The sequence below is a fragment of the Peromyscus californicus genome, unplaced genomic scaffold (assembly GCF_007827085.1).
Source record: "Peromyscus californicus insignis strain IS unplaced genomic scaffold, ASM782708v3 Scaffold_7__1_contigs__length_154581171, whole genome shotgun sequence".
In the NCBI taxonomy this organism is placed as follows: Eukaryota; Metazoa; Chordata; class Mammalia; order Rodentia; family Cricetidae; genus Peromyscus; species Peromyscus californicus.
The window spans coordinates 4,045,432-4,061,536 of record NW_026294595.1 but is presented as its reverse complement, the minus strand read 5'-3'; the positions used below and the strand labels follow the sequence as shown (position 1 = coordinate 4,061,536).

The 16,105-nt window shown below is 40.2% G+C and overlaps 1 protein-coding gene across 11 annotated transcripts in view; it reads left to right on the top strand.

The window, feature by feature from the left end:
• Cntrl (centriolin) overlaps window positions 1-16,105 on the top strand; it is an 88,386-nt gene that overhangs the window by 14,251 nt on the left and 58,030 nt on the right. For 9 of the 11 annotated variants that reach the window (XM_052726317.1, XM_052726316.1, XM_052726319.1 and 6 more), the window contains 6 exons: window positions 185-326; window positions 2,180-2,366; window positions 4,319-4,512; window positions 11,211-11,330; window positions 12,299-12,521; window positions 14,523-14,632. In XM_052726317.1, the coding sequence (XP_052582277.1) occupies window positions 185-326; window positions 2,180-2,366; window positions 4,319-4,512; window positions 11,211-11,330; window positions 12,299-12,521; window positions 14,523-14,632 (976 nt within the window). Of the gene's footprint in view, window positions 1-184; window positions 327-2,179; window positions 2,367-4,318; window positions 4,513-9,390; window positions 9,425-11,210; window positions 11,331-12,298; window positions 12,522-14,522; window positions 14,633-16,105 lie in introns of those variants that run through there. The other 2 variants (XM_052726318.1, XM_052726321.1) reach the window with 2 other exon arrangements.

Here is a 16,105-nt window from a genome sequence, read left to right as displayed (position 1 = left end):
GCAGTTTAGCTCTGTGGGAAAATTTGACTTTGGCCACTTTCTTTAGTTGTCATTCAGGAAAAAGTTAATAAATTATAGTTATGAAAAGCAGATTCATGCAGCTGATGCTATTTACTGTAAACTACTGTGAAAGAACTTAATCATTTTATGTACTAAGTGTGATTTTTTGTACTCTGGTTTTCAGCAAGATTGAAGGACTAGAAAACATGTGTAATCTGCAAAAGCTAAACCTAGCAGGGAATGAAATCGAGCATATTCCAGTGTGGTTCACAAAGAAGTTGAAATCTTTGCGAGTCCTCAATCTAAAAGGCAATAAGATATCATCAGTAAGTATTCAAAGTATCGAGATTTATTTTTCCTAAAACTTAGGTTATTTGAATTGTAAACTCTGTCATGTTTATGTTTTATATTGAACATGATCCCTTAGGCCAGTGCCCTCTCTTTTCAGGCCCCTTCCTCCTCCAGTTAGTCCCTTTTATCTTCCTTAAAAACTTCTTTATTCAAATTTTTTTATTTATTGGGAAAAAATATTTAGAAACCTTAAGTTGTTTTTAAAGTATGATATTTCTTTTAGTATCCTTGATTGATTGACCATATGCTAAATTCAGATATAACCTAGGATTCTTGAGTGTAATGAAACATAGACTGATATCATTTTGCAAAGGTTCCATAATAACCAAGAACTGATCTCTTAGTATTTTATATCCATCATTTCATTGCACCTTCTTTTATCCTTGTTGCCTAGTGCCGTGCTTCAAGTGTAATATGTATGTGATACATACCTATTTTAAATTAATTCATGTTTAGTTAGAAAATGCCTTCTGAACACCTAATGAATGAATGTGGCACCTAATTGGTGTTACATTGGGTGTTAGAACTGAAACAATCATAACATATCTTAAATTGTTAGACTAGAAATGGAAAGGCATGGCCAGCCACAGGCCAAGGCTGCCCTAATGTACCTTGGAGTCCTTTGATTTCTATGAACTGTTTAAACTAGAGAAAATAATTCTGTGTGGCCTCTTTATGGAGGTGTCAAGAGACTCAGGAGAAACGAGAGAAACGTTGAGAGAATGAGTGACTTAGGCTGTGTTGGCTCTTCTTTAAATGTGAAGACGTGTTAGAACAGGCACCATTTGTTCATCTCACTGTTGGTGATCTTGTTTGTTATTACACTGAGCTTGACTTACAGAGACAAAGAAAGTAAGTCTCTGTAAGTCAAGCACAACTCAGACGTACAGCTCTCACACCTTCATGTCCACACGTTGCTGCCACGGGCGTGCTCTGCCACCCTCGGCAAGTATCTTCCCTTCTTCCATTTTTATAAAGATCTGGGAAGGAGACTCTATTTTACTGCAGCAGCTCAAGAGCCTCAGAGTCCAAGCCTTCCGCCATTCTTATGTTACCTCATGCTCTTGAAACTCATAGGCCCATAGGAAGAAATAGCCAGGGATCAAAAATTGACCCTAAGTGTTTCTCAGTTCTTGATTTTAGGTCATACCCAGTGTCTGCTGAATAACAGGAAAACTGTTCAGTATTTATTATATGTAACCATGTATCATTTTCTCATCTGTATGTTTGGAATTGGCATTACTAAGGGTAATATATGTTTATTTAGGAGAAATACATACTTGTACAAGCTGTTTAAGATAGTGTTTCTCAACCTACATAAGTCCTTAGAATAAACAAGAAGCTTCAAAGAATGTTGGTATCTATACATATTTTTGTAGGTTTTTTTTTTAACCATCAGTTATAATTGTTACCTCAGAATTTACCAGAATCCTTCATAGCAGTTCATTTCATGCTTACTTGATCAATACAAAATAAAGACATTAGTTTAGAATAATATAGACTTAGATTGAAACCCCCATTTTATTCAGTGTCACTAGGTTCTAAGCAAGTCATATCTTTGAATCTTGAGTTCTTGACCTGTAAAATTCAGGTAACACTTACAGCATGGGTTTTGTGAGGAGCCACAAAGGAAAACAAATATTACTGCCTGATATACCAATGCTCATATACTCCTTTTCTGTCCCTTTCTTACATTGCTAATTTGGGGCAGTAGGTTTTTTAAATAGGTTTCTGGACATGCTAAAAGCAATCCTCTGATTTGTTACTTTCTTTGTTAGTTTATGATTTTAAAGTAAATTATTCCAATGCTGCTATTGTACCATTTCAGCTCCAGGATGTAAGCAAGTTGAAACCACTACAAGATTTGACTTCTCTAATCCTCATTGAGAATCCGGTTGCGAGCCTTCCTCATTACCTCCAGTTTACCGTTTTCCACCTTCGCTCCCTGGAAAGTTTGGAAGGTCAGCCAGTGACCACCCGGGACAGACAGGAGGCTTTCGAGAGATTCAGTTTAGGTGAGGTGATACTTAAAAACTCGACTGAGGAAGGAACTTGTCTTTATAGTCTCTAGAGGGATGGGGTCTGGTGAGGCAGCTCAGAGGGTAAAGGCATTTGTTGCAAGACCCGAGAATCCGAGTTCAGTCCCCAGGACCCACTTGGTGGGAGGAGTGAGCCGACTCCTACAAGTTGTTCTCGATCTGTACACTTAAGCCGTGTCAGTAGGTGTGCATTCCTACCCACCTCCAATAAACACACAAACCTCAGTTTACAAAGGTGCATATCACTGCACCTGACATTTTTTTAAACAAGGATTAATTATAAACCTTACAAATCCTACTGAAATTTTCATAGAAAATGGCACCATAAATTGGTTAATTAAGCAAGTATCTGTTGAGCATATACTATGTACCACAAGTTCCCTGCCTCAAAAACAATCTCCTGAATGTGTGTGTGTGTGTGTCTAAGGTGTGAGAAGAGGAAGAATGGTGAGCAGCCAGCCAAGAAAACAGTAAATGACAGGCTAGCAAGATCAGAGTACAGGAAATAGTTTCAAAAGCCCAGAAAAAGAGTTCAAGAGAACAAGTGGTCACCATGGTAAATGGACTGACACGTGAGTTAAGACAGGCACAGAGATGGCTTTAGAATGACTTTGGACTGGGCAGTGGGGATGCACACCTTTATCCCAGCAGTAGGGAGGAGAGGCAGGCTAATCTCTGAGTTTGAGGCCAGCCTGCTCCAGGATGGCTGGGGCTACACAGAGAAACTCAAAAAACAAACAAACAAACAAAAAGAATTGCTTTGAATTGGTTTGGTGTTCTTGCCTAGAGCAATTCAAGAGGAATGGGAGCTATTGATAGATGTTAACAGATTAAAGAATGGGAGGAAGATGTTTGAGCAAAGACCTGAAATTCCTATAACAGCTTCACTCTTCTAATACTTAATAATTGTGATTTTTTTAGGTTTAAAGGTAAAGAAAAGATCCAAGACTAAACATTCACCAATAGCTTCAAAGCCAGGAAATGGGAAGAAACAAAATGCGATCAAACCTCAAAGTTTGTAGTGATGAAATAGTGTTTCTAAGATCAGGAAAGACGAATCACACCTTGATTCTTTTAGTTCATAAAAATGAGGACCATGGGCTGGAGAGATGGCTCAGAGGTTAAGAGCACTGACTGCTCTTCCAGAGGACCTCAGTTCAATTCCCAGCACCCACATGGTGGCTCACAACCATCTGTAACGAGATCTGGTGCCCTCTTCTGGCCTGCAGTCATACATGCTGCATATATAATAAATAGATAAATAAATCTTAAAAAAAAAAAAAAATGAGGACCATGAGATTAGATTTTGAGAGACAGAGATCACTGATCATCTTTTGGTAGGAGGGACACATTCTCCTTTAGATGTTGGTGCTTTGGTTGTTTGGAGTAGGAAAATAAGGGCACTCCCTTAATGAACTGGGAAGCTCAGCTGAGAAAGACTGGCTGGAGTGTGGGAAGTTTGAGGAGAAAGGAAGGTGCCAAGTGACCATTTTAGAGTGTTGAGAAGCCGGCCTCTGTTCAGTCTGAAGTGGAAATTGAATCTGAAATTGGCATGCATCACTTTTGACCTACAGAAATGGCAGTTTCACACCGTGGTGGTGGCTTAGTGAGGAAGGCAGTTCTGAGCAAGCCTGCTGGCTTGAGTCCCATCCTGAAAACCACAAACAGGTGGAAGAGCCAGTTCCAACGAGCTGCCCTGTGACTTCTGGGCCACATCATGGCTTCCTGTGTGTGTGTCACACAGATAATAATTATAATAAAGATCTCTCCAATTACTACTTTCTTACGTCGGATTCAGATCCAAGGTGGTCTTCATTTTCCCGAAAGCCCACAGCGTATAATTTTCAAAGTCGTGTTGCGTGTTCTTAGACCTCTTCCGCTGTTGCTCTGAGAAGCACATTCTGTTCCTATTGCGTTTTTATTCGCAGAAGAGGTCGAAAGACTGGAAAAAGCCCTGGAAAAGAAGACGGTGGAAACAGAAGAGCTTAAGAACAAACAAACAAAGTTTCTTGAAGAAATTAAAAATCAAGATAAGCTAAACAAGTCCTTAAGAGAAGAAGCCATGTTGCAGAAACAGAGCTGTGAAGAGCTAGAAAGTGACCTCAGCACAAAAAACAAGTTGGTGAGTCTGTGCTACACATTGCTTTGGCTGTATTCTGTTAAGGTAGAAAATTTTGCTCTTATATTTAAAAACACAACATCCTGACTGTAGTAGCATCGGGAAGTATCGGGGACTATGGGGGTCCAGCCCCTCGATAGTCCCCTCCCAGGGTCCGGGAAGACTCTACAACCAGCTGATAATTAATCTTTGATGAGGAGAAATGAGTCTATGTACACAAAACTCCTTAGTCCATACACTTTATTATTCTGTGTCAGTTACAAGCTTATATTCTGCTCTCATGTTTAGGTCTTTTCTTGCCTGATTTCTCTCTACACTTGTCCGTGGTCCCCTCTGGGTTCTATCTTAATTCCTTCATCTTGTTCTGCCCCTTCTAGGGTCTCATCCATCTTGTTCCTTCCCATATCATCTTCTCTCCCATCTCCTTCTCTCTCATTTGTTTCTTCCTCATCTCGTTCTTCCCCATCTGGCTCATCCTCATCTTCCATCTCATTCCTCAGTACTCTCTTCTAGCCCTTCAATCTAGTTCTTCCCCATCTCAGTTTGTTCCTCTCAAGTTCTTACCCGTCTAGTTCTTCCATTCTCTTTTCTCTTCTCCCCCCTCTGCCCTGGAAGTCCCGGTATATAAAAGGAGGGTCCGAGCTAAATTGTGTAAAGCTATTACTTAACGTCCACCTGACCTAGGCGGTGTCTCCTTGTTGAATTTACCTTAAGTCAGGAGGCTTGTATGTGGGCTGTTATCACTGTTAGTCCTCGGAAATTGGGCGACCACCTGGGCGGTGTCTCCTTGTGGAATTTACCTTAAGTCAGGAGACTCGCCTGTGGGTGGTTATCACTGTTAGTCCTCGGAAGTTGGGCAACCACCTGGGTGGTGTCTCCTTTAGTCCTTGAAAGTGGCTAGGGGAGATATCTGATTCCAGAGAAAGCCTTTCCTGAGGCTGTTCTCCAAATGCCTGGAATGTGTATATCTAGAGAGTGATCAGTCCACACTGTTAGCCGTTCTTAGGGAAAAGTCAATTGGGAAAACTATGAAGGCACACATGATTTTCATAACAGAAGACAGCTGATATATAACAAGCCAAGTAACACCAAAAACTCCTTGGGATTTGGCTTCCTCTGGAGGAATTCCCTGATTCCTCCAGGTAGTGACTTTGCCATAACCAGCTGAGTTCTTATGATATATTCCTGCGGCCCGCAGCAGGGAAGATGGCCAAAGGCTTTGTGAATTGTAGTTGACTGTGATCTGCTACCCAAAGGCTAATGTGTGAGGTATGGTGTCCAGCATGAAAGGAACATAATACTTCACACTGGGTCACACTGGTTAGGATATGTTTAAAATAGCTTCATAGATAAGACTATATATTGTCAAAAGTTTAGAAGCTGGCAGAGTTATCCAAAGGTTAACCCTATGCACCCTGTGTCATGGAGACTCCTTTTCTGTAGAGATGGTAGCAGTAATGTGTAAAAGTAAGCCCGTGTTCATGCACAGACACACACACACACACACACACACACACACACACATACATAACGTACGTACACACACACACACACACACACACACACACACAAACACACACAGATATATGACATGCTTTATATTAGCAAAATTTCAAATAACTAAACTTGGATATCCATGTGGTTGAATAACTTATAGTAAGCTCCTAATAAAATGAAGGCAGACATGGAAGGGTGCTGGGCATATTTTACTATGTGAAAAATTCCAAATGGTGAGAACAGTGAATGCAGCATGATCCTGCATGGAAAGATGCACGATGGTCTTCTGGGGGAAAATAGCAGAAGATTAACAGGAGTTGTTTCTGAGGATTAACCATCTAGGAAATTGCCAAGGTGATCTTTATGTATCTCTGTAAAGTCTAACTTTTACATAATTTACTTTATAGTTGAAATGTGGAGAAAAACATTAAAATGTAGAAGAGTTTGGACAAATATTTGAGAAGGTGACTAACTGAGAACTTGAGAGGTCTGGAGAGGGTCAGGGAGCTAGTTGTCCAGGCTGGAGGCAACTCAGGGGGCTCTACCAGTTGTAACTGTCTCACACAAGAAGAGTTAGAGCTGTAATTATATAAATCAGGCCTTGTGAGGTAAATTTAAGACCTAGCAGAGACATGTTTTCATTTAGTAGTGAATCTGATGAGTCTTGAACTATACTACAATAATCAGAATATACCTACTATCTTAAAATAAGCAAATATTAACTGTGTGCTTGGTGCTTCAAGAAAGGCCTCCCCCAGGCCCTGCCACCACCTCCCTCTCACCCCCTCACCCCTACAGGGTTTCTCTGTGTAGTCCTGGCCAGCTTTGAATTCACTTTATAGACCAGGCTGGCCTCGAACTCACAGAGATCAGTCTGTCTCTGCCTCCCAAGTGCTAGGATTAAAGACATGCACCACCACCTGGCCAAGAAAGGCCTTTCAACACAGACAATATGATTTTGTAAATTTACACACACACACACACACACACACACACACACACACACACACACACATTTGGTGTGTGCACATGTGGAGGTCAGAGGACAACTTAACAGTTTTCAGGTCTCTCCTTGCCCTGTGTGAACCCCAGGGATCGACCTCAAATCATAAGATTTGAGGGCAAGTGCCTTTACCCGCTGGGCCATCCTGCCAGTCCCTTGTTTTCCTATCGTTTGTTATAATGTTACACCTTAGACAGGTGTTTTATAAACTGTCAACAGTTTTGTTCTTTCTTCTGTATTTTTATTAAAGCCATATTATGCTCTTCTGTGAACTGTACTATTTTTATTGTTAACATTTTTAGAACCTTTTTATACATAATTAACATTTATTTTAACAAATTCAGATCATAGAAATATAAGCATGTGGAAATGAAGGCTTTCTTCTATTTCACTCCCCCAGATGTTAATGTATAGCCTTTTTGTTTCCATGCTTCTGTACTACATATGTAATAAGTACATTATACACTGGAATAATTTTGTGAATATTTTAAAAAGGAGTCTTTTTAATATATATGTATCTATAGACAATGTAGATAGATACTGCATTTTATCTTTAATAACACAGTCAAAGCTCTCCAAGTTAAAAAATAATGTATATATAAATCTTCCTCAATATTCTAAAAGTCTGCGGTTTTTGTTCCATTGAATGGCTCCTCCATAATTTAGCCAATGCTGCAGATAGATATTTAGATAATTGTTTTTGCTCTTGGAAGTAGTACCACATAGAAATTGAGTGTGTGTGTGTGTGTGTGTGTGTGTGTGTGTGTATCACTCACACTAGTATTTCTTTAGCATAAATCACATCAAGGACAATTACTGTGCAAATTTCTTTTGAAATGTGTGTTTGTGTGAGTATGTGGTGTGTGTGTGTGTATGTGAGTGTGTGGTGTGTGTATGTGTGGTATGTGTGTGTATGTGAGTGTGTAGTGTGTGTATGTGAGTGTGTGTGTATGTGGGTGTATGTGAGTGTGAATGTGTGTGTTTTTGACAAATGAGACCAGCAGGATAACTCAGCAGGTCAAGGTGCCTGCCACTGAGTGTTCAGACCTGAGTTCAGTCTCTGGAATGTACATGGTAGAAGAAGACAGCCAGCCCTGCAAGTTGTTAACATAACACACACACACACACACACACACACACACACATACACACACATTCACACTCACATACACCCACATACACACACACTCACATACACACACTACACACTCACATACACACACATACCACACATACACACACCACACACTCACATACACACACACACCACATACTCACACAAACACACACATACACACACACCACACACTCACATACACACACACCACACACTCACATACACACACACCACACACACACACAAACACACACCACACACTCACATATACCAATGTCCACTTAAAAAAGCTTATTACTAATTTGTGTTTTCCACAGCAGTGAGTAAAAGGGTCTAACTGGGTTTATTGTTGTGAACTTATTAGAGAGAAAAAAATGGAATCTTGTTAGTTTCTTTTTATATTTTTTAACTGCCGGAGGAGTGAATATTAATTGATCATTTTGTCTTTCCTTTTAAATTACCCATTTTATTATTTTGTCTCTTATGTTATCTCAAAGTACTACTATGTATTTAGAAGTAGAATTCTAGGTCTTCTTTTGAGAGCTTACATTTCCCTTTGTCTCTTGCAAGATATGTGATGATAATATCACTCCAATTATATAACTGTGCAATTTTATTAAGTGATTGTGTACTAAACTAGTTCCTTTATAAAACAAAAGTTGTTTTGATGGTTATCTAAACTATAGTGGCCCTATCCCCACCATCTGCAAATACTAACCCAACTTCCTCTTGGTCATTTTGCAAGGTATTTAACCCTGACCTTTCAGTGTTCTTATTGTTTTTTTTTTTTTTTTTTTTTGTTTTTGTTTTTTTGTTTTTCGAGACAGGGTTTCTCTGTGTAGCTTTGCGCCTTTCCTGGATCTCGCTCTGTAGACCAGGCTGGCCTCGAACTCACAAAGATCCGCCTGCCTCTGCCTCCCGAGTGCTGGGATTAAAGGCGTGCGCCACCACCGCCCGGCATGTTCTTATTGTTTAAATGGAACATTTACTTGTCCCGCCACCTCATGGCCTTGTGAGGATTTAGTAAAGTTCTAAATGTGAGAATAACTTCAAGTGAAGCCAGCTAAGTAATGTAAGGTGGTAAATTTACACTCAGTGACGCCATGGGTTAGAGTAAGAGTGACACCAGGACTGATATCATTCGGTGGTGAGCCATCAAGAAAAATGCTGGGGGCTTCAGAGCCTTCCTCTCTCCAGTGTGCTGCAGGTAATGTGTGTCTGTCTGCTGCTTCTCTTAGCCCTTCCTTCTCTTGGTCTCTTGCAGGCCTTTTTCTGCTGGGTCTTTATTCTTCTTTCAGGTAGTTCCTTCAGGACTGAATGCACTGTTTTCTGTGATGTTGCATGGTAACTTGTATGATATGCTTGTTTACATTTTAAGTTTTGAAACTGGTTTGCCTCTTTGGGAATGTGTTTGTGTAATAATGTTGTAAACGACTTTGGATACAGGAGAGCAAATTTGAATGTGAGAGGAAATGTGTATTATTGTTCCTGTTTGTAGTGTGTTAACTGCAGTCATTTCTTGATTCTCCATAGCCAATATACTACTGGCCTACTACTTCCCTTGGCCTGTGTTGCTCCCATGTATGCACTTCTGCTTCCAGATGTTTGCTGAGGGCTTATCATCATCTAAGTCTAGAACTATGTGAAACACAAAAGTACTTTGAAAACACAGATTAGTGTAGAAAGTAGTGGAAAAAAACTGAACCTAAGTTGATGCTGTTGATTGTGAATTGTATCTCTGAGACTCGGTCTCTTGAGTGTTCACTGGAAACATCAGTGTGGACAATGTGCTAGAGAGCCTGCAAGAGGACCCTGAAGGCAGCATAGGACAATAGACAGTGTTAGACTTGAAACTGGTTACACAGGTTTGTACTTTACCTTTTCAACCAGCTGCTCAGCTGGGCAAGTGGAGTAACCTCTCTGAGCAGCTTTTATCACCTCAGAGTGGGTTGTGCAGCCTGGGTGAGGTAGCAATGTAAACCACACAATGTCTGGCTCTCAGAGAGAGCTCAAGATCGGTGTTACTCCTTTAATGGTACTCAGGAGGTGACTGCACGCTAACTCATGCACGATTTTGATTTCCTGGTCTTGTAAAATGTTCATGTGTATGCTTTCTTCTTTTCAACTTGTATTTTGATATTCATGAAATATTTCTGCATGCTTTTCTGTTTGAAATCAACTCTCAGAATGCCCCCCCCCCCAAAAAAAAGAAAAAGAAAAAAAAATCACTTAGTGGACCTTTGAAATGAACTCAAAGGATTAGTTTGATAGTCTGGTAACCTGTGGCAAGGCAGTTCATCAATCTGAAAAAATTCAGAAAATTAGGTTAGATTATCCTTACATTTTTCTCTCACTCCAAAATCTTCCAAGAGTAACCAAAAGGTTGTAATTAAAGTTACTGTATTAAAAATGACTGATGCCACATATTTGCATCTGATTGAGCTTATTTACGTTCCTTACCTCTCTGCTACAGAGTAATGTTCTGGCCCAGCATGGAGGCACATGCCTGTAATCTAGTGCTCAAGAGGCTAAGACAGAAAGATCACACACTGCCTGCCTGGGCTGCATAGCAGATTCCTGGGAAACACAGTGAGATACACACACACACACACACACACACACACACACACACACACACACACACACGTACTGAACACTCACAGCTAAGAGTCATTGACTAAAGCCAATCTTTCTCCTCCTCTGTAAAATGTCTCTCCATGAATTGAAACAATCATTAAAATGAAAGAGTAAGCAAAGAGTTCAGTAAATTAGTGCTCATAATTGGGAAACCAGGAAGCAAGTACTACAAAATGGCTGATATTTATTTTCATGTTTAGATGAAACAACCTAAATTGCTTTTTAAAACTTGACTCACTATATCCTGAAATAGCGTACAAGCTTCAAAGGTCTTTTATGTGATCTCTTCTAAAATACTAATTTTGTGTTTCATTTTTTTGTAATATAGGATTGAGATAAAATAGTCTCAGTGTTGTGCTATTTGGTGTAGCTATAGTGAGAACTACCTATATCATTATAGGGTCATGCTAACTCACTGATACTGATTCATCTCATATTGACCAATAGCTAAAACAGAAGACAATGGAACTAACTCGAGCGTGTCAAAAGCAGTATGAGCTGGAGCAGGAACTGGCCTTTTATAAAATTGATGCTAAGTTTGAGCCACTAAATTATTATCCATCAGAGGTAAGTTTATATTTTTTTTAGCACTCTAAATTAAAGCCAGGATGGGAGGGATTTTAATCACTCGGTTTTCTTTTTAAATACGTATTCGTGTTTGTGTGTATAGGGAGGGCATGCATGTGGAGGTTAGACAGTTTTGGGAGTTACTTCTTGGCTTCCACTGTGTGGTTCCCAGAGATTGAACTCAGGTGGTCAGCCTTGGCAGCAGGTGCCTTTGCCACAAGTGCCTGTGCCTGCAGAGCCAGCCCACCAGTCACGCTCCATTTTCTTGATGTAAGGGTATCACCAAAGTAAACTGTATTTTGGTTGAGTGTGTGTTATTTGCCTCATGGAGTTAAAGTAGTTCTAAAAAGATAAACGTTCCAAGGAGATCCTTGCTTATAGCCACATCTATCATTGAAAGCAGTCATCTTGGCCACTGTTACCTTACTCTGGGTGTGGGTCAGTTCAATGTATACTTTGAATGCGGGTGCTTCAGCACCCGAGTGGTCGCCTCCTCAAATGGCTTGTAGAGCCAGCACCAGGCAGCCATTACTAGTAAAAATGCCACAGAAACAAGGAACTGCCAAATGTCCAAGACCAGTAATTCCAACAGTATCATGTTTAGGTTTTAAAATGTTAATATTAAAATGTATTAGATTGAAATCTTACTTATATTGGTCAGGAAGCAACATAATACACACAGGCTTTTGACTGAAAGATGAAACAATATTAAGAAGTTGTATAGCCGTGGGTAGTCTTTAGTTATTCCAAGCTTGTTAGTAGAGAGAATCCTTTTGAGACCGTTTTTTAGTTCTAGTTCCTTTTTGCTATATGAAAAAGAGGATAAAGAATAACATTCTATCTTTTAGCTTCTAGACATATAAGATTAATATAAATATAAGTAATTCTGTGATATATTTGCCACCAATAAGATGAATAATGTTGGGTTGCTTCTTAATCTATAAACCTATTGCTATGCTTGCTTTTAGTATGCTGAAATTGACAAATCCCCAGATGAAAGCCCTTATATTGGCAAATCCAGATACAAGAGAAACATGTTTGCCACTGAGACTTACATTGTCAGCGATGCCCAGGCAGTTCAGATCCAGAAGATGACGTCAGGAGGACAGCTTAGACATGAGCAGGTGCCCCTGAGAGCCCATGCATCACCGGATGTACAGTTGGAAGACACAGAAAAAAAAATAAGTGCAGGTTAAACAAAGTTATTCTTAAGTTCTTAAAAAATATGAGACTGGGGATGTGGGTCCATGTGGACATTTGCCTGGCATGTGCAAGTCTTTTGGTTCATTGTCTAGCACTACAAGAACTAATGCATGCATACAGATAGACAGTCATAAACTAACAGGATATGCAGATTGATTTTTATCTTATAAGTTTTAGTTGAACATATTGGTAGTACTTATTATTTACATGAAAAGTCTAAAGCCTAAGTAGTAATAATTGAGCCCGCTTTTTAGATGATTCCTGTTGTACTTGAGAATGAGATTTCTGACAGTAATTGATGGCAACATGTCAAGGAATCGATCTAATAAGAGTCTGGCTAGGCAGTGATGGTGCACGTCTTTAATCCCAGTACTTGGGAGGCAGAGGCAGGCAGATCTCTGTGAGTTCAAGGCCAGCCTGGTCTACAGAGTGAGTTCCAGGTCAGCCAGAGCTATTACATAGTGAAAACCTGTCTGGGGAGGGAAGTATGTAAATCGGATTCTGCCAACAGGCACTGAAACTACTCATTTAGAGATATAGTTAATAATCACTGAAGCAGGTAAAGAACCATGAGGGCAAAAGCCTTCCAGTACTGGAGAAGAGCACTCTCCTTAGACTTAGACCTCAGGCCAGCCTCTGACTCTTCCTGACATGCCCTGCAGTCTGTTTCTTCAACCCTGGTGTGTAGCCCCCAGTCTAATTCAAGGGATCTTGCCACTCCCGGGAAGCCAGTACAGGAAGAGGTTAAGCCAAGAGGTACTGAAGGGTCTCTGCCAGTGTTAGCTCTGAATCCACTTAGTCACTGACTGTGTGGATTCGGAAGAAAGGGAACCCTGACTGGAGTCTGTGCACCTTGTGGACTCCTGGTCCACTGTAGGGCTCCCACTAATCAGATTATCAGCACATCCTTGCTTAGCTGATAGTTACATAGGAGTCCAGGTGGACACTGATTTATTTTTTTACATGTATTTTATGGAAAGCTTTGGCAGGAGAAAGCAGAAATAAATGAGATGTGTGTACAAACTGGCTTCAGGAGGGTTTTGTGAGAGGATAAAGTGTGAGCAAGGGAAAAGGCAGAATGAAATCTGTGGTAGATAGAAAGTAGCTGATTTGAGGTCCCCTCGAGAGGAAAGTTTCTTTCTTTCTTTCTTTCTTTCTTTCTTTCTTTCTTTCTTTCTTTCTTTCTTTCTTTCTTTCTTCCTTCCTTCCTTCCTTCCTTCCTTCCTTCCTTCCTTCCTTCCTTCCTTCCTTCCTTCCTTTCTTTCTTTCTTTCTTTCTTTCTTTCTTTCTGTTACTTCCCTTTTCTTTATTTCCTTTCCTTCCCTTTTCTTCGTCGGTGCTGGGAAACAAGCCTAAGGCCTTGTGCACATACTGGACAAGTACCCTTCCTCAAATCCAGCTCCAGCCCTCCCACAACGAACTACTTGGGTTTCAATGTTTGTTTTTTTCTGAGACAGGATCTCTCTATGGTTCTGGCTGACCTGGAACTCACCATGTAGATCAGGCTGCCCTCAAACTCACAGAGATCTCCCTGCTCTGCCTCTGAGTGCTGGGATTAAAGGCATGCACCACCATACCCAGCTCCAAATGGTGAACTTCTTGATACTGAATCCCATCATAAAGCATTTAATCTGTAACAAAGGAGATGGTAGTGGTGTTATTGTTAATATCCCGGGTGAATTATGACTTAGTAACATGTAAAGTAAAGTACCTACTTTGCAATGAAGTTCTGTTCTCTTAAAACAGTTCATAGTGGTAAGAGAAATCAAATCCTTCTCGTGTTAAGAAGTATACAAATAAAGGATCAATTACAGTTTTGTAGAATGGAGCTGAATAGAGATGGACGCCATCATAAGTCCTGCATTTCCTTGTTCTGCAGTGGAACAACTTACCTAGGGTGGAGCTCACTGCACAGAAGGAAAACGTAGTAAGAACTTGAGAAGTCAGCGTTTTTCTTGTGTGTATAGGAGAATTGTTTTAAATTTGCAGCACACATTCGACTGTCAGAGCTCCATCATGAAATAGAAACAGCAGAGCAGAAAATATTACGGGCTACTCAAGAATTAAAGCAGCTAGAAGAAGCTATACAACAAAAAAAGGTATGTGGAAGCATAGCTAAGAAAATAGTTTTTAGTGGGTTTGCTTCTTACCTGTAGAATTTCAGTAGTGGTGGCACATGCCATTAATCCCAGCACTCAGGAGGCAGAGGTAGGAAGATCTCTGTGGGTTTGAGACCCACCTGGTCTACAGAGTGAGTTCCAGACCAGCCAGGGATGTATAGTCATATAAATAATTTTTAAATTAATTGTTGGATACTTTTAGAGTTGAATATGGTTAAAGCATGTCATTCATGATGACATCCTATTAACATTTCATAGAATGTATAGAAATAAATTACTTAAAATTGACATAAACTGAGACTGAGAGATGGGTCAGTAGTTAAGATCAATTACTGCTCTTCCAGAGGACCAGAGTTCAGTTCCCAGCATCCATGTTAGGCAGCTCGCAACTGCCTATAACTCCAGGGGGATCTAACACTTCTGTCCTCCATGGGCATCTGCCCTCACACACACAAATTCACATACAGATACACAAATAATTAGAATAGTAAAAACAAATATTAAAAATTCTCACAGAACATGTATTCGGTCTCCTATACTGTGTTGCTCCCTGACTCATCTCTTCTGATGAAGCCTCTTCACCTGGGACTTAGGTTAAGAACCAAAGAACACCTCTGCCGGGGCGTGAACATTGTCAAATGCAAGGTTGTGTGTCAGGTGGGGGACATACGACCAAAAACTACTTTCAGCAATTGCCAAGTGTTTCATGCAGTTCAAATCCATGATGTTATTGCATAGGTTAAAAAATATTTTTAATGTATTTTGGATTTTTTTTAATACAGGGTCTCATGTAGCCCAGGGTGGCCTGGAAATTGCTATGTAGCTGAGGATAGCCTTGAACTACTTATTCTTCCTCCTGCACCCTTTTCCTAAGTGCTGGGATTAAAGGTGTGGACCATCCTCAGTCCTACACTTCTGAAAAGCATTGCTGCTTTGTATAAATCTCTACATTAAAAATTTTTGGAAGTAGCCAGGTGGTGGTGGCCCACACTTTTAATCCCAGCACTTGGGAGGCAGAGGCAGGCAGATCTCTGTGAGTTTGAGACCAGCCTCCCTAGTCTACAGAGCTAGTTCTAGGATGGCCAAGGCTACACCAAGAAACCCTGTCTTGAAAAACCAAAAAGAAAAAAAAATTGTTGGAAGTAGTAGATGAATATAAATTTATTGCTACTGTGTCAATCCTCGGATCTCACTGGTTTACTATGTCCATATTTAAACTATTGTAATACAATAGTAAAATTGTCTAAAGTCACACATAGTCTTGGTTTTATAACCTCCTAATGTGACCTTGAGCAAGATACCCGAGTTTTCTGTGATGTTATTTTCCTTCCTGTAAAATTGCTGTAGTGCTGATATACACCTTTAATCCCAGCACTCGGTAGGCAGAGACAGGTGGATCACTGTGAGTTCAAGGCCAGTGTGGTCTACAAAGAGTTCCAGGATGGTTGGGAT